The sequence below is a fragment of the Salvia miltiorrhiza genome, chromosome 8, assembly GCF_028751815.1.
Source record: "Salvia miltiorrhiza cultivar Shanhuang (shh) chromosome 8, IMPLAD_Smil_shh, whole genome shotgun sequence".
Taxonomy (NCBI): Eukaryota; Viridiplantae; Streptophyta; class Magnoliopsida; order Lamiales; family Lamiaceae; genus Salvia; species Salvia miltiorrhiza.
In genome coordinates this window covers 2,277,139-2,295,499 of record NC_080394.1, presented here as the reverse complement: position 1 = coordinate 2,295,499, position 18,361 = coordinate 2,277,139, and the positions used below count along the sequence as shown (strand labels likewise).

Here is an 18,361-nt window from a genome sequence, read left to right as displayed (position 1 = left end):
TGTATAAATCTATTGAAGTGATCATATATATAGAGATATTAATTTAGTTTAGATCTTTAATCTTTATTTAAAATAGATTAGCAAGATCACATCAATGATAGCAGAGACTGACAGAATCAGTTCTTGTAGTATGTGAAATTCAATCTAAAACAATAATCATTGTGTGATCTACAGTTATTATAGAAATATCTTACTTAACACACTAAATGAAACAATTAGTTATTCAGGAGTTTTGTCGAACATTTTATGAGCAAGCATGATATAAGAAAGTATTTTGGTTTCGATGATCTTTAATTGCAAGAAATCAAAGCCATTTTTATTCGTGCCATTGATTTTCCAGCCCACTTTTGTGTAATTTACTGCTCAAATACCAAACTAATCTAAATATGTTTGTCAGGAATTTCAACAAACAGTTTGTGGGCAAATAGTAATCACGGATAATTCACCTAAAAATCCTTCTCAATCTTTAGTGAAACTCTAATTTGGACACCTGAGAAGAACATGGGAAGACATACCTAAATCATAAAAGTAGGTTAGAATAATCAAATCGATGCTTCCCGGTATAAATATGAGTGTTTGAAGTTTTCGGAGTTCTTGAAAGAGAGATAAAAATGTAAGATTAGAAAAAGAAATGAAATGAAGAAATGATCTACCCAAACCAATCAAACTAATGTACAAAAATCGAACTACTCGATATCTAAAAGAATTGATCAAGCGAACCAATCGAAATTTTTTTCCTCAAATCAAACAAATTTAAACTGAATTGAATATATTTTGATTAAATTTCTTTTTCACTTTCGTTTGTAAGCTGCTGGGTGACGAAATCACAGTAGACTGTAGTTAGAGTTGACAAAATAAGCCTAACAATTACAAATTTTGGGTTGGGTTGGACCTAGAAATTATAGACTAGATGAAAATTGGAGCGCAATTAAACCGACCCGATCACGAAAAATTTGTCATAATTTCTTTTTATGTTCGTGCACAAAAAAATTTACCACTTTTAATTATACTTGTAGGGTCCAGACAACACCTGTGCCGCCCATAATATAACAATTTTTTTTTTTGTGGATGGAGGGAGTATTATAATTTCAATTAAATAAAAAAAATCTATGAGTTTAATATGAGCTCTTTTATTGCTTCCACACATATCTTCATGGAAAATAGTACTCCCTCCGGCCCTCAAAAGTTTGCCCCAATGAGAACGGCACAAGTTTAATAAAAGCTGGTAAAAAATTATTTGATGGAGTTATATACAAAAATAGTGTTTAAAAGATTGTAATTGTAAAATTAATGGTGGGGTCATCTATAAATATTTAAAGTAAAGAGATTGGGACAAACTTTTGGAGGACACCTCAAAAAGGAAATTAGAGGAAACTTTTAAGGATTTATAAATTATTGGTTTATATAAGAAAATCACACATTAACATTCAACAATATTAAATGTTTATGATTGTCACATATATCCTTCTTCTACGTATGCAATAGATAATGTCAGATAAATTGATGATAATAGTAATAGATTTAATAAATGCAAAAGGGTAGGTTCAATTGTCACGCAAATCAATAAATTGATATAGTAAAATATGTACGTACATAATTAAGGAGTAAAATTTCCCATCAGTCACTATCTCCCAACTACTTACGATACCATTATCTAACATTTATTACCAGCCTGTACATAGATCTGATTGGCCTATATGGAGTATTAAATTTGCCTCGTGATATGTGAGGTTTCTAAATTTATACATAAAAAACGTGAAAAATTAATTCAATTGCATTATTGTCCTGCAGTTTGAAATAAATTGAGCCATATTTTTTCGTGGTTCCATTCCATTGCCACCTGCTCAAATACCAAAATAATCTAAATAGTATGTCGGTAGGAATTTAAACAAACAGTTTGTGAGCGACCAGAAATCATATAGATAATTCACCAGAAAATCCTTCTCAATCTTTAGTGAAACTTTAATTTGGATAGCTGAGAAGATCAAGGGAAGAACAAATATTAGGGTTTGAAGTTTTCTGAGTTCTTGAAAGAGGGATAAAAATGTAAGATTAGACTAAAGTTTGATCTCAAAACATGGATATGAAGATATCAACTATTAATACTTGAGATATGAATCGGAAGTAAACATTATGGTAGGAAAAAAATAGTATTTCTTTTTTTAGACCGAGAGTTTTATTCAAGCAAGGTCATAGGATACAAAGTCTCTAATCTAACTTGGGAAATCAACGATCCAACACTTAGGCCGCAAACAAGATCTAGCAAACTGGGCTAGACTATGAGCTACTCTATTAGTCGATCTATAAGCATGGAAAATACTAATCAACACATTTATTGTCCAAAATGTTCAATCCAGATCCGCTATCGCCTTTCATTGCGACATGTTCTATTACCTTAATTTATGGATGATTGACATGTGACAATACTAAAGATTTAAAAATTACCCACTCTGTCTCCGAAATAACTTCATATCTTTCCTTTTTGGCTGTCCCCCAAATAATTTTCTATCAATTTTGGGACAATACCCTACCACTAATAGTACTCCATTTATTCTTACTTTTCACCACTGCCAATACTAATTATAACATATTTTCATCACTTTCAATACTAATTATACAGTATTATTTTTCACCACTTCCAATATACTCAACAACTTTATCTTAAAACTCGTGCCCATTCCTCCTAGGAAGTAATTTAGGATGCCTCCATTGGTTACAAATTTGAGGTGCAAAAATAAGAAACTACTATTGGAGAATTTGGGAACCAATTTATGTGTGAAAATCAAGAAACTCCCAAACAATTTTATGTGGGCTCCACAAGTTGCTTTTAATATATTTTTTTTTTTCGAAAATCCGATGCAACGCTGTTTGATATTTTTTGTGTATTATAGCCGGACCCTTTAAAAGTTAGAAACGGATTTATTATTAGAATAAATATTAGATAAAAAGTAGATGAATTTCCAAAGCCGAAGTGACATTTTAGAAGCTAGAATTCTACTCCCTCTGTTTTTTTTAAGTGTCCTATTAAGATAAATTTATTGTTCCTTTTTAAGTGTCCTATTTCAAAATTTGAGAATAAAAAATGACAAAGTTCCTATTTTACCCCTTTTTAAGTGTCATATTTCAAAATTTGAGAATAAATTTATTACACTTTGAAAAGAATAAATATGGGCACAAAAGTAATACTCCAACTTCCTTGATATATGTACTTTTTTTCCATGGGACACTTAAATAAAAACGGAGGGAGTATTCTTTATTAATTGGAGGCACCTTAGGGGACGTAGGGAGTACTGTTTTACATACGAAAATCACACATCCTAGCATTTATGTACACAATAATTAATGTCAGATAAATTGATTGTATTAGAAGATTTTATCATCGCAAAATGATAGGATCACATGTCACGCAAATCAATGGATCGACACCGAATATCATTAATGGAATTTCACATTGGTCACTATCTCCCAACTACTAATTGCTCATGTATATTAAATTTGCCTCGAGATCTGTGTGGTTGCTAAGTTCACACCATCGAAAATGCAAATAAGCCCCACTTGTATTTGTTGTCTAGATTATTATTGGTGGAGACATTACTTTCTTTCTTTATTTGGGGAAGGTCCGAAATGTTTAGTTGAAATCAAATTTAGTATAAAAATAATGGATTCACGTTGCCAACATACGAAGATAGAAGAGGTGGTCCTAACCTGCCCCCCCGTGTTGATTAATATTATATTTCGTCCGTCCACGAAAAGAAATCCTAAAGGAGAGGGACACGAGTTTTAAAAAAATCTATACTAGTATTATTTATTTAGTGAGTGGAGAAAGTGATCCACAAATTACGAAAAAAAGTGAAAAAAATTGATTAAGATAGTGAGTGGAGAAAGGATCCACAAATTATTACTACAAATAGATTATGACATTTTTTTGTGTGGGCGAACTAAGATGACAAATTATAACATCTTTTCGTGGACTGATGAGGGAGTGCTATATATAAATGTTATTGTACATATTTTATGTGAGCACTGGGATCAAGTTTAGCCATAAAATATAGTATTTATTTTTATTCTAATACTTCATAAATTCTTATCAAAATTATTAATTTTATAAATTTAAATAAAATTAAAGTGTGATTTATTCTTTATATATATTAATTGTTAGATGTTAAAAAGAATAAGGACAATTTGGACCTTGATTTATATCATGACGTGCTCATAATATTATGATAACATTACTTGTATTTCATAACAGAGAGGGAATAACATTATTATAACGTTAATAAGGGTTAAACGTGAACGATCCTCATATAAGATATATAGCATAACATTTCTATATCAGTTCTAGTATGTAGATTCCGATTTTTCAATAGCCACGTAATTAATTTCCAGCTTCCATGTAGTATTAAATGTGATCGAAATTCTAATTCAGGTTGCATTCCAAAAAATTACAAGTTTATGTATTTTTTTATCAAGAAAGTATTGATTAAAAACAAAAATTTAAATATTTGCATTTATAGTCAATTAACCCCATTAAATATTGAACGAAGTCAATGTCAATGCTATTATTATAGTAATAGTAACTATCACGTCTCATAAATTAATAAGTGTTGGTACGATTTCAAATCACTGATATATATAAACAACAAGATAACTATTGATCAAAGTACTTTAATATTCACTTGATCAATAATTAGATATTAAAATATATCCCATGAATTTATTGTTCTATTATAAAACTCAAGCATATCCAAGTGGCATGAGATTTCGTAAGGCCTACTCCCTCTGTCTCTGTCAAAACACACATATGAAGAAAGTGAATAATTTTCTATTTTACCTTTAATTAACATGAAGAAACGGTGAAAAATTTGTCACTAATAGAAGAACAAAATGAAAAATTATAAATCATTTTACCATAAAATTCTGAAATTAAATACTTATCAAGGAACAAAACTCATTTCTTAATAAGATACTTATTTGGACATGGACATGGAGGAAGTAATTAATTAGAACTCCATCTGTCCACGAAAGTATGGCACTTTTGTCATTTTTGAACCTTTTGATATTTTGAATATGGACCCACATCTTTTCCTTATTTTTTATTCTTACAAATACCATTTATTTACAAAAAAAAAAATACTTTTAATTCAATCCCAACCACTCATTTCAAAAAAATGGTGGGATCCTTTCTCCACTACATAAAAATCACCACCAATTTTATTAAAACTGTGCCCGCCAAAAGTGCTATACTTTTGGTGGATGGATGGAGTAGAAATTAGCTAGTAAAAAGATAGTACCCCCTTCATCCCTGAAAATTGTGACATTATTACTATACCGGTACGTTTCTGAAAATTGTGATATTTCTTTGCTTGGAAATGAACCCACAAACTTCTCGTCTCACTATTTACAAAAAAAGTGGGATCCAATCTCCATACAAACACAACTACTACACTTTTTCTTAAAACCCGTACCATCTCTGGTCCCAAATTTTAGGGACGACATGTATCACTATTTAGAAGGGATTCCAATCCCAAGAAAAAGTAGATATGTGAGCCTCGCCTATATAAAGTGAAGATTGCCCATAGCTCTATGTACCATTCTCTCTACTCTTGATTACATAAATCCAATAAAATATTATTTTGTTCTTTGCAATATTTAGTTAATTAGGGAGAATGGGTTTGCATGGAAAATTGGTTGCAGCAATAGAATTCAAAGCTGGTGGAGATGTTTTCCATGAACTCTTCAAGCACAAACCAGAGCATCTTTCCACAGCCAGCCCTATTAGGGTGCAAGGTTGTGATCTCATCGAGGGGAAATTTGGTCAAGTTGGTGCCATCATTTGCTGGAGGTACACCCATGGTACGTCGTCGTTACGTGACATCTCCTATATATTGAAAATCTACTTAATTAATTCTGTTTATTAAAGATTCGACCATTTTAAGGAATTTTTATAAGTAGAGTTAGATTAATTTTTTGATTTTTCTTGACTCATGACAAATATAGGGATGCAATACAATAAAAAATACTGCTTGATGATGCAATAGAGAATTAGGTTTTGCATAGTTGAGTTAAATATAATCTCTCGCGACATCTCTGTCCCACTTCTGGTATCTCATTTCGTGTCCCACTTTGAATTTTTTGTAGTTCTTAATAAGTTTTTTCTTCAATTTTAATTTATTACATTCTAGTATAATTTTAAAATAATTATCTAGGGTTCACTGATTCAATTAGGATTTACAATTATTATTTTTGTATTTATTTCCCAATTTTTTAAATAATTATTAAAGGGTTATTTAATCTAAAAACGTGATAAATATTAATTAGAGTTCACCATATCCTAGTAATATTTTTTATTTTTATAATAAGTAGTTATAAAATATTGAAATTAATGGTGGAACACGATGGGACACAAAATTTGAAAATGATAACTATATATTACGAAATTTGAAAAAATGACTATAGCTTCCATTTTTAGCATTTACACTCCTATTTCAGGCTGTGATGGAAGTTATAGTCTTCATTTTGATGTGTTAAACATGAGTGCAAATGTGAAAAATGGAAGCTATAGTCCTCATTTTAAAATTCCGTAATATATAGTTCTCATTTTCAAATTCTGTAATATATAGTCATCTTTTTGAAAAACACTAAAAGTTACGGTCATGTTTTAACAATTAGCTCCGAAAATTTGAATTGGTTGGTCCATCATTGTACTACTATTTTTCTAAAATTAATGTGGCGTTGCAAAATTAATCTAAATAGAAGGAAAAGAGAAGAAAGCAAAGCAAAAAATTCGAATCATAGATGAAGCGAAGAAGTTGATTGATTACGAGATGCTGGAGGGATCGGACTTGCTGGAGCTGTACAAAACATTCGACATAATCATCCACGTGGAGACGAAGGGCGACATCGACTTGGTGACGTGGACGTTGGACTACGAGATGCGCAATGATGACGTGGAGCACCCGATCTCGATGCTCTCCTACTTCATCGACATCACCAAAGACATCGAAACTCACCACTATGGCAAGGAGTGAATATGAACCACTTCAATTCCTACTACAATAAATAATGGTGTCTTCTTCATCTGTAATAATAGTTAAGCTCTTGTGTTAAGAAGGGTGGAGGAGAGAGAGAGAAATCTTGGTGTTTGTTTTCTTTGTGATTGTGTGTTTGTAATGAGGTTAAGGGCCCTCTATGCTCTTGTGTAATTTGGTTATTTCTATGATATAAACTATTTTCACATATCTATACTAATAGAAACTGAGCCTTGGGCACAACATGCGGATTTGCTTATTTTACCCCTAATAGATTATCTAAAAAAATTGTTGTAAGAGATAATATAATTAAAAAAACCAAATTGTTAATTGAAAAATTAAATATAATAAATATTTATATTTACTCTATCTGTTCCATTGATGTTGTCTTGTTTTCCTTTTTGGGTTGATCCATTGATCTTGTCCTGTTTCTATTTTGGGTAATAATTTTACACTACAAACCAATATGGCCTCACATGCACCTTTACACACTTTTACTACACTAATTTAACTTTCCTTAACAACCGTGCTCAAAAGAAATGGGACAAGCCCAATGAGACGAAGTGAGTATATTTTTTATTTTATCAAATAAAATAAAATTAATTATACGTTCAACGTACGCTCGATCTTTCGAAAAAATAGGGCATATGTTTGTGGTTTATAAAACTATATCTATATATTAGAGTAAACAATTTGTTAAAGAATTTGGCTAGACAATAAACTTAATTTTCCAAAGTTCCACCTCAAACAAGTCCACATGATTATAGTTCAATCAAATAAAACTATTCAAATGTATTAAAATCACAATATATTACTCGGATTCTTTTTCTCTCCAGAATTTGTTAATGCAATCTCAGTGCACAAATCTTTATATTACTAGAATGTTTAAAGATGTGAATACCATGTGTTTGTGAAATGTTCTGTGAGACATGTGCACACAGTTATAGTTCAATCAAATTAAACTATTCAAATACATTGAAATCAGTTATCCGTATTTCACTCGGTTTCTTTTACTCCGGATTTTTTTAATGCAGTTTCAGAGCACAAATCTTTATATTCCTAGAATGTTTAAATTAGAACACCATATGCTTGTGAAATATTCTGTTAGTGAAAAATTGGTTTAATTCTTGGACAAAGCGGGTTGGAAAATTAACCAAGTGTTTGTTACAAATCCTGACCGAAAAAATACAACTTGCACAGAAAGAAAACGTCTAGAAAATAAGGCACTGTGTCGTGGTATGGGAGCCACTGCCTCGGAAGAGAAATTCGTCCGGCTACAGAGGGATACTCCGGAGCAATACAAGTAAAAGTAGGTGGGACTTTTATTTCACTTTAATTATTTTAACGCTCACATAAAATGTGAGACCCATATTCCACTCACAATACACCCAACCACTTTTTAAAACATATGCCACTCTCAAATAGATACTAAAAGCTGAGGGAGTATTAATTAAACTGTATTATTTTACTGAAATAACTTTATTCAATTTTTGTGAAAATTATACTTGGAGCAATAAATGAGAATATAATTTTCTTAATTTGTGTGAAAATTGAAGGTAATTTTGTGGGACTGAGGAATAGTATTATTCTTGTGAATTACCAAATTAAATGTCCTAAAGTAAAGATAATGAAAATAAAAAATAAAAGGTTTATGGTGAGATAGTGTCGAAAAGTGAAATGTGCACACTTTTGTAAAACATATTAAAATGACAAAAAATGCATACTATTTGGGAAGGAGCGAGTATAAATTAAGACCCCTTATACATTATACAGTATGATATAATTAAAATAAAAAGATTGCTGAATTAGGTAAAAATTCATGACGACGCCATTCCTCAACATTTATTACCAGCATGTGTAGAAAACGTATCTTTGATTTAAATATATGCCTAGAATTATGCGCCTTCTAAATAATATAATCCAAATAGATGGATCGAGAATTTAATGCATGGGCACATGTATTTGCTGCTGTAAGTGGAGAAGTAAAGATTTGTTTATTTGACGCAAAATTTAGCACATAATTAATCTTTATATATGTGTAATATCGAGATAGGATCACGTAGAACTCATCCTTCCACATTACTGTAGGACATAACTATTTTTGTATATAACAATGAGGTGTGGTTATCGTGAGAATTGCATTTTTTGTGAGAACCTGAAAACAACATATTTTTTATAATTAAAATTAATACTGTATTCACCATTAAATATAATGTATCTGAAAAAAAAAAAAAAATTCTTTGTTTATTCAGGATTTGAACCCAGATGTTGGATAATCCATCAAGATAATGAATTAACTATAGATTTTCACGATCGAATGATTAAGAATTCTATGTTCTCATTTTATGTAAGAGTTCTTGATGACATCGTAGATTGGAAGATGAGAAGCTTTTGTGACCACCTCTTGTAGTTAGTTCCATCGAGTGATTCAAGCTTTGATAAATCGGGCAGTGCCTACCATAGATAGAATTTTGCTTTCAAATTGTTGGAAAAACTCACTGCCTGCCAACTGTTTGATCAAAGTTCGAGGCCAGATTCTGAAGTGCAAAGCAGAATTTGAGCGCACACCACCTGTTTGAATAAAATCCCAAGCGAAGTGAACCTGCAAAACAGAGAGAAAAACGGAAAAACCAAGAAAAGAAGCAGCCGCTGCGCCGTGGTACGAAGGCCACTGCCTTGAAAGCAAAATTCGGCCGAACACAGAGTGCAAGTCCTACACGCCGATTCACAGCTACCAACCAAAATTCGCACTTAAACTTTGGATGGTTCGGAGTTGAATGAGAACAAGCGCTCAAGAGCAGAAAGAATGAGAAGAAGATTTGTATTCTCGTGTTATTTTTACCCCTTCAATCAACTAACCAAGAAGATATATAATCACATAGACGTTCACACGTCCCACACAAAGCGGAATCGAGAAAGGGAGACGTTGTGTGCATGTGTTGGCCAAGCGGTAAGAGGTTAATGCCTAAGACCAAAGATCTTGGGTTCAAGTCCCCTGTCGCGCGGCCTTTCAGTTTCTTTATTTAATATTGTAAATTTATCCCGTTGTGGCGTTGAGGTTAAGAGAGAATATGAAATTTCGTAGGGCTTCAATAACAGCCGACCTGATCAAAAAGAATTATGAGTCAAAAGATTAATATGGGCTGAAAGAAATAAGGCTCAAGTCTAGCTATTTCCAACAATTATGACATTATCTTTACAATGCCCCAATAAAATATTGGTGTAGAGATTTCAAATCTAGAGATATAGGGACATTTATCCTTAATTAATTAATTTTTTTAATTTATAGGTCAATATCAAAATAGTAGACCTGCATATATTGATATCAGAGTGGGTGGCCATTCGCTTTCGTAGCATTTTGGAAAAATAAAATACAAAAAATAAGACACCGACTACAAAGAAAATTTCACCACTCGGAATCGGAAAATTTTTAAAAATTAGAAAGAAATTGAAACTAAAAAATAAAAAAAAAATTACCAGTAGCTGCGAGCCTCAGCTATTTATAGTGAAGATTGCAAGAAATTCTCACTACCCTTCTCTCTCTTTGTATATATACATATATATAATCAATATTAATAAAAGAGGGATATTTGGAGATGGGATTGCATGGCAAATTAATTGCAGCAATAGAATTCAAAGCTGGTGGAGATTTGTTCCATGAAATTTACATGCAAAAGCCGAATCAAGTTTCCATTGCTAGCCCTGATAAAGTACAAGGTTGTGATCTGCTTGAGGGTCAATTTGGTCAAGTTGGTGCCATTATTTACTGGACCTATACCCATGGTAAGTTCATGTGACACTACAACATCATCTACATAAGCTATCAAATTTTCACACTATAAAGTTTTTATATTGTGAAATGTGATATTTGCTCGCGCTCTTTGATGGAATTCCCATGTTTAGTTGTTTAGTTTGAGAGTGAACGGTGGTATATATTTTTTTAAAAAAATTGGCCACTATCTTATATCTTTAGTTATTCAATTCAGTACTTAGCGATGATAGTTGTCAACCGATTCAGAAATGCTTGATATGATCACCCCTTAAGTTCTAGTAGAGATAAGTGGGCCATATAAAGCTAATATTTATGAGCTTTTGTGAGTTAGTGCTCGTTTGGTTCAACTAGAGCGGAATGGTAACAATAACTATTACTTTTATTGAGTGTTTGGTTTAACAATGTGTTAGAAAATGGAGGTGATTATATAGTGGTTTGAGTGTTGTGAGTGATTGTAGTGAAGTGGAGTAGAGAATATTGTGAGTGTAGTGTGTGTAGAAGATAGAGAGAATGATTTTAGAGTGGAGCTCTTGTCTCCAAAGAACTTAGATAATATTAGATAGAGTGATGTTTTTGAGATGTTTAGATTATGTGAGGTTGGTTACAAATGGCTCACAAGAGCTCTATTTATAGGTGTGGGAAGATCTCTCTAGATCCCACTACACTAACTTGTATCTAGAATTCTCTACTAGCATCCACTTAAGGAATTCTCTAGATACTATATAGAAAATATCTAATCTCTAGAATATTCATACTTGTCCTAGTATTATTTAGAATACTCTAGAGTAATCTAGCTAGTGGTGAATTCTCTAGATTATAATAGCTTATTCTCTCCTAGAATATTCTAGATAAATGCATCACACTTCAATACTCCTCCTTGATGCATTTATCGGTTACTCCAAGCATTCTTCGTAGAAACTGGAATCTGTCCCTTGGTAGTGCTTTTGTGAAGATGTCCGCCAACTGCTCTTCTGTTGGACAATACTTCATCTCGATAAGTTTCTTTGCTTCAACATCTCTCAAGAAGTGATACTTGATGTCGATGTGCTTGGTGCGATTGTGCTGAACTGGATTCTTAGCCATTGCTATAGCTGACTTGTTATCGCAGTAGATCTCTGTCGATGAGTCTTGCGGTTCGCCCATATCCGCTAGTATTCTTCTAAGCCATATAGCTTGGCATGCTGCTTCGGCTGCTGCAACATACTCAGCTTCTGCTGTTGATAGTGCAACTGAGTCTTGCTTCTTTGATCCCCAAGAGAAAATTCCTGAGCCAAGCTTGAAAGCATAGCCTGATGTGCTTTTCATGTCATCTTGAGATCCAGCCCAATCACTATCGCTATATCCACTGATCTGTGAGTCAGACTTTGGTTTGTACCAGATACCATAGTTGAGCGTACCTTGCAGGTATCTGAGAAGTCTCTTTGCTGCTCCATAGTGGGTCTCATTCGGACTTTCCATGAATCTGGATAGAAGGCTTGTTGCATACTTGATGTCAGGCCTTGTTGCCGTCAAATATAGTAGACTCCCAATCAAACTTCGATACTTTGTAGAATCCGTCGGTTTTGACCCATCTTCTTTCTTCAACTTCTCATTTGGAATGAGAGGTGTAACCACTGGCTTGCAGTCTTGCATCTTGAACTTCTTGAGCATATCTTCAATATACTTCTTTTGTGATAGGAAGATGCCTTCTTCCTCTTGACTTATCTCCATTCCGAGAAAATAGTGCATTAATCCTAAGTCCGTCATCTCAAAGGTGCTCATCATGTCTCTCTTGAAATCCTCGATCAATTTTGTGTTATTTCCTGTGACAATTAAGTCATCAACATAAAGAGAGACAATCAGGATGTCCGTACCTTGAGTTTTGATGTATAGAGTTGCTTCGTTCTTGCTCCTCCTAAATCCTTGACCGGTGAAATATCCGTCTATTTTGCTGTACCAGGCTCGTGGCGCTTGTTTGAGCCCATAGAGTGCTTTCTTGAGACGAAGAACTTTGCCTTCTTGCTTTGTGAATCCTTCTGGCTGCTCCACATATATCTTGTCTGTTAGATCTCCATTGAGAAATGCCGACTTAACATCAAGTTGATAGATTTTCCATCTCTTTTGAGCCGCCAGAGCTATGAGTGCTCGAATTGTGTCCATCCGTGCCACTGGAGCAAACGTTTCTGTGTAGTCGACTCCTGGTACTTGAGCATATCCTTTTGCGACAAGTCTTGCCTTATGCTTCTGGATCGAACCATCAGGATTCAGCTTTGTCTTGAACACCCATTTGACTCCAATGACTTCCTTGTCACTTGGAAGATCCACCAACTCCCAAGTATCATTCTTTTCTATCATTTTTATCTCCTCCTCCATTGCTTTAATCCAAACTTGCTCTTTGGATGCTTCTGCATAGTTATTTGGCTCCAAAGAACAAAAGTTGCATGTCTCATATATATCAGTGGATTCATATAAATCTGCTAGAGTTCTTACCCGAAAAGGTGGAAAGTCTGGTGAGGAGTCTGAGTCGGATCCTCTTGAGGTATTGGCTTCTGAAGAGGACCTTGGTGGGCTTTGTTGATCTTGTTCTCCATGTTCTGTGACTTCTTTTAGGAGTGTAGTTGTTGCCCGCCTTTCAACACTTTCTGTCTCCCAATTCCAGGAGGCTTGTTCGTCAAATTCCACGTCTCGACTTGTCACCAGCTTCTTGGTCTCAAGATTGTAGATTCTATACCCCTTGGATTTAGAGCTGTAGCCGAGGAAGATTCCCTTCTCCGTCTTGTCCTCCAGTTTGTGACTTTTTACTGAGGGAATGTGGATGTAGCAGATACTTCCAAAGACCCTCAAATGTTTGGCTGAAGGCTTTTGTCCTGACCAAGCTTCGATCGGCGTCTTGTTTAGCACGGCCTTTGTTGGACATCGGTTGAGTAGGTAGACCGATGTATATACTGCCTCTGCCCAGAACTTCTTTGGCAATCCTTTCTCCGCCAGCATGGATCTCGCCATCTCCATGACTGTTCGATTCTTTCTTTCCGACACGCCGTTTTGTTGTGGAGTGTAGGCCACCGTTAGTTGATGCTCCACACCTTCATCTTCACAGAACTTGTCGAACTCTTTTGAGTTGTATTCGGTACCTCGATCGCTTCTCAGTTTCTTTATTTTGCGACCACTTTGGTTCTCCACAAAGTTCTTAAATCTCTTGAAGATTCTAAAGACTTCTGATTTTTCTTGGAGGAAATATACCCAAGTCATTCTAGAGTAGTCATCAATAAAGAGTATGAAGTACCTGTTTTGGTTTACTGAAGGTGTGCGCATTGGACCGCAAACGTCGGTGTGGACAAGCTCTAGTATCTCCTTGGCTCGCCATGTTTTTTCCGTTGGAAATGGTTGTCTGTGTTGCTTTCCGATCATGCATCCTTCGCATACACCTTCTCTTTCATTTAGAAGAGGCATGTCTCTCATCATATTTTTCTGATGAAGTAGCCTTAAGGCATTTAGGTTGAAATGCCCAAATCTCCGGTGCCATAGACTCGTATCGTCGAGTTGAGCCACCATTGCCTTTTGTGGATATTGCCATTGAATGGGAAAGTTTCTATTTTTTCCCATTTTTACTACTGCAATATCTTGGTTATTTTTCTTGTCGTAAATTCGACAAGAATCTTTCTCAAAGTGGAGGGCATATCCATTTTCCATCATTTGGCCAACACTTAGTAGACTTTGTGCAAGACGAGGTACTAGGAGAACATTTCTAATAAATCGCGTACCTTTATTAGTTTTTATGGCAATTGTACCTTTCCCTTTCGTCTCCACCAGTTCTCCATTGCCCATCTTCACCTTCGTCTTGACTGAAGTATCTAACTCACGGAAGATGGTCTCATTGGATGTCATGTGGTTGCTGCATCCGCTATCGATGTACCATTCTTCTTCTCCTGCTTCCGTTGCCGAGTGACATGCATAGAACATGTTCTCCTTCTCATTTTGATTTTCTGAATAGTTGGCTTGATGATTTCTTCTATCTCTGCAATCTTTTTCCACGTGCCCGAACCTTTTGCAGTTTTTGCACTGTGGCTTTCCTCGATGATAGCAATCCTTCTCCAAGTGATTTGTCTTCTTGCAAATTCCGCATGGTGGAAAATTTGCCTTGCTCTCCTTGTTGCTGGAGCTTCCTTCCTTGTGATTGCTTTTAAAATTTCCGCCGCTCCTTGACTTATTGCCTCTAACGTTGAGTTTGGACTGAAAGGCACTCGCAAGTGAACTTTCATGTCGCCTACTCAATCGTTGCTCGTGTGCTTCCAAGGAACCCATCAGCTCCGCGACGGGCATTTTTGATAAATCTTTTGATTCTTCAATCGCCGCCACTACTGGATCATACTTCTCAGTAAGGCTGATTAAGACCTTCTGTACGATCCTTTCATCGGAGACGTTATCTCCGTATGACCGCATTTGATTGATTATTTCCATTATTCTTGAGAAATAATCTTTTGCGGCTTCTGAATCTTTCATTTTAAGATTCTCTAGTTCTCGCCTTAAACTTTGCAGTTTAATGGTTCGAACTTTAACATTTCCTTGGAACTCCTCCTTAAGGATATCCCAAGCTTCTTTTGCAGTAGTGGCTCGAATAATTCTTGCCATGATAGAATCACTAACAGATTGTTGGAGAAGATAAAGAGCTTTAGCATTTTGTTGCTTTAATTTCTTACGTACCTCAGATGAGGATGTCTTGTCGATATCTTCTCCCGGCATGGTGATTCCTTCTTCAATGACATCCCAAAGATCATGGGATTCAAGGCAAGTCTTCATACGAACACTCCAATAGTCATAGTTTTCTCCATTGAATATTGGAGTCGTGATGGAGAGACTTGACGACGCCATAACGCCCGCTTATGATCGAACAAGCTCTGATGCCACTTGTTAGAAAATGGAGGTGATTATATAGTGGTTTGAGTGTTGTGAGTGATTGTAGTGAAGTGGAGTAGAGAATATTGTGAGTGTAGTGTGTGTAGAAGATAGAGAGAATGATTTTAGAGTGGAGCTCTTGTCTCCAAAGAACTTAGATAATATTAGATAGAGTGATGTTTTTGAGATGTTTAGATAATGTGAGGTTGGTTACAAATGGCTCACAAGAGCTCTATTTATAGGTGTGGGAAGATCTCTCTAGATCCCACTACACTAACTTGTATCTAGAATTCTCTACTAGCATCCACTTAAGGAATTCTCTAGATACTATATAGAAAATATCTAATCTCTAGAATATTCATACTTGTCCTAGTATTATTTAGAATACTCTAGAGTAATCTAGCTAGTGGTGAATTCTCTAGATTATAATAGCTTATTCTCTCCTAGAATATTCTAGATAAATGCATCACACTTCAATACAATGAAAATTAATCATTAGTAAGGTTTTCTCGTCATGATATATACTACAATTCATGATATATACTATCATGAGATATTGATGTGATAAGATTTTCTCGTGTTTTCCAACACTAGAGAATGTGAGCTAGAAAAAATATAGGGCCATTAAAATGTGATAAACTTTTCCTATTTTTATTTTATTACGATATATTTCAACCAAAGAAAACACAGCCAGTCCGGTTATGGAAAGCACTCATAGTTGATATTGTCCTAATGAAATATTCTTAATTTTCATGATCATACTAGCCTAATGCATGATTGTTAAATTCATCAACAATTAGTTCTAATATTTTCTTACAAATCGATGTATTTATATAGATGGGAAAGAGGAGACAGCGAAAGAGGTGATTCAATCCATTGATAAAGAGAAAAAAATGATTAAATTTAAGGTGCTTGAAGGAGACGTGATGGAGCTATACAAAGATTTCGTCATAACATTACACGTGGAGGATAAGGGCGACATTGAGTTGGTGACGTGGACTTTAGAATACGAGATGCTTAATGAAGAAGTGGGGCATCCCATTACAATCCTATCCTATTTGATCGACGTCGCCAAAGACATCGAAACTCATTTAATGTCCAATCCTTGAAGAAACCCTTTGTTTAAAAATAATGATTTGCATCTTCTTGTGTAATGAATCCTTGAGTCAAGATGTACGTTTATTCCCCCAAAAAGATGTGTTGTCGTAATATAACTATGACACCACAACAAAGAAATCGGTAGGAAAAGATCGATTTCTATCAGCACGCTTTTTTTTTTTTTTTTTAGAAATCGGTTATATCTACGAAACCGATTTTGAGTTTTTAGTGATTTCTATTACTTAATCTATTACTAATGTAAAAGTGTATTGTTTTGAACATTTGAGCATGAACAAGTGTTTATCTAGTAAATATCAATAATGAGAGACTGTGGCACACACAATATTGTGGAACAGTACCGGATGCCATCCGGGCCCGTCACCCCCAAATAATTTACTCTAATGCACTTGGTGGCAGTCAGACTGTTCGGAATTTAATTAAGAAAAGAATAATTACTCTAATGCGCTTGCTATTTCGGTCTGTCAACAAAAAAAAAATTGTCCTTTCTATTTATAATAATAGGGCCCACACTACTCCACTCACATTTAAAGTGACTCTCTACTAGCTAGCAAATATATTCACATTTATTAAAACTTGTGTCCTTAACAATTTTAAACTTTTTTTATGGACGAATGAAGTAATATAAACTTTTCAAGCCCATGAAAGCCCTCAAACTTTGTTTATGGGCCCAAATTGGACCGGTGAGCAAGATTAAATGTTTTATCATTTTTCTCTCTATCTTTCGAGTCAGGGGATTTTTTAGGACAATAATTTATGTTGATTTGAAAATTAGGACAAAAACTTTTGGACTTGTAAAAATAGAACACTAATTTTTTTTAGAGTAAAATAGGACACTAATTAATAAGCGTCGTAAAAATAGGACATTTCTCGGCCGATAATTGGCCGAAAAATGTCCTGCGGATGCAACACTTATTAATTAGTGTCCTATTTTACTCTAAAAAAAACTAGTGTCCTATTTTTACAAGTTCAAAAGTTATTGTCCTAATTTCCAAATCAATCTAAATTACTGTCCTAAAAAACTCTCGAACTCTTCAATGTTTTTCAAAAACTAAATCCGCTATACAAAATTCGACTATCAGTGTACTGATGAGTCACTTCTAAATTGAAGTAACTCATATTGAGAAAATAAATAAATTATTGTTGTGATATTACCAAATCAAGAGATGTGGACAATTGATCAAAGTCTTCGAATCAATCGACCAATATATATAAAATAAAAGATCTGAACAACGTCAGCGTATCTGATCCGTTTCATAGATACCATTTTATTTTAGGTATATTGCGTAAATAATGAGTTTAAATTTATTTAAGGCCATTATCTTAGGGCTATTTGCAAAAATAGGCCACTATTTTTCGGACATGCAAAAATAGGCCAATTATTTTAGTTTTTGGTATTTTTAGGTCACATGTGTACCAAATCAGACTATTTTGGGCCACATTTTGACCCCAAAAAATGGCCTATAAATGCTGAATTGAGCTCAAATGTGGCCTAAAACTGCCAAAAACTAAAATAATTGGCCTATTTTTGCAAGTCCGAAAAATAGTGGCCTATTTTTGCAAATAGCCCTAA

The 18,361-nt window shown here is 34.3% G+C and overlaps 2 protein-coding genes across 2 annotated transcripts; both read left to right on the top strand.

Moving 5' to 3' along the window:
- The first annotated feature begins 5,517 nt into the window (after positions 1-5,517).
- On the top strand, positions 5,518-7,240 carry LOC130999917 (kirola-like). Its single transcript, XM_057925614.1, has 2 exons — positions 5,518-5,853; positions 6,754-7,240. Exons 1-2 carry the CDS (start codon positions 5,667-5,669, stop codon positions 7,026-7,028), a joined length of 462 nt encoding a protein of 153 aa, XP_057781597.1. The 5' UTR covers positions 5,518-5,666; the 3' UTR covers positions 7,029-7,240.
- Positions 7,241-10,550: 3,310 nt separating this feature from the next.
- Positions 10,551-16,935, top strand: LOC130999916 (kirola-like). The gene is made up of 2 exons (XM_057925612.1): positions 10,551-10,811; positions 16,510-16,935. Exons 1-2 carry the CDS (start codon positions 10,625-10,627, stop codon positions 16,779-16,781), a joined length of 459 nt encoding a protein of 152 aa, XP_057781595.1. The 5' UTR covers positions 10,551-10,624; the 3' UTR covers positions 16,782-16,935.
- Positions 16,936-18,361: the final 1,426 nt, after the last annotated feature.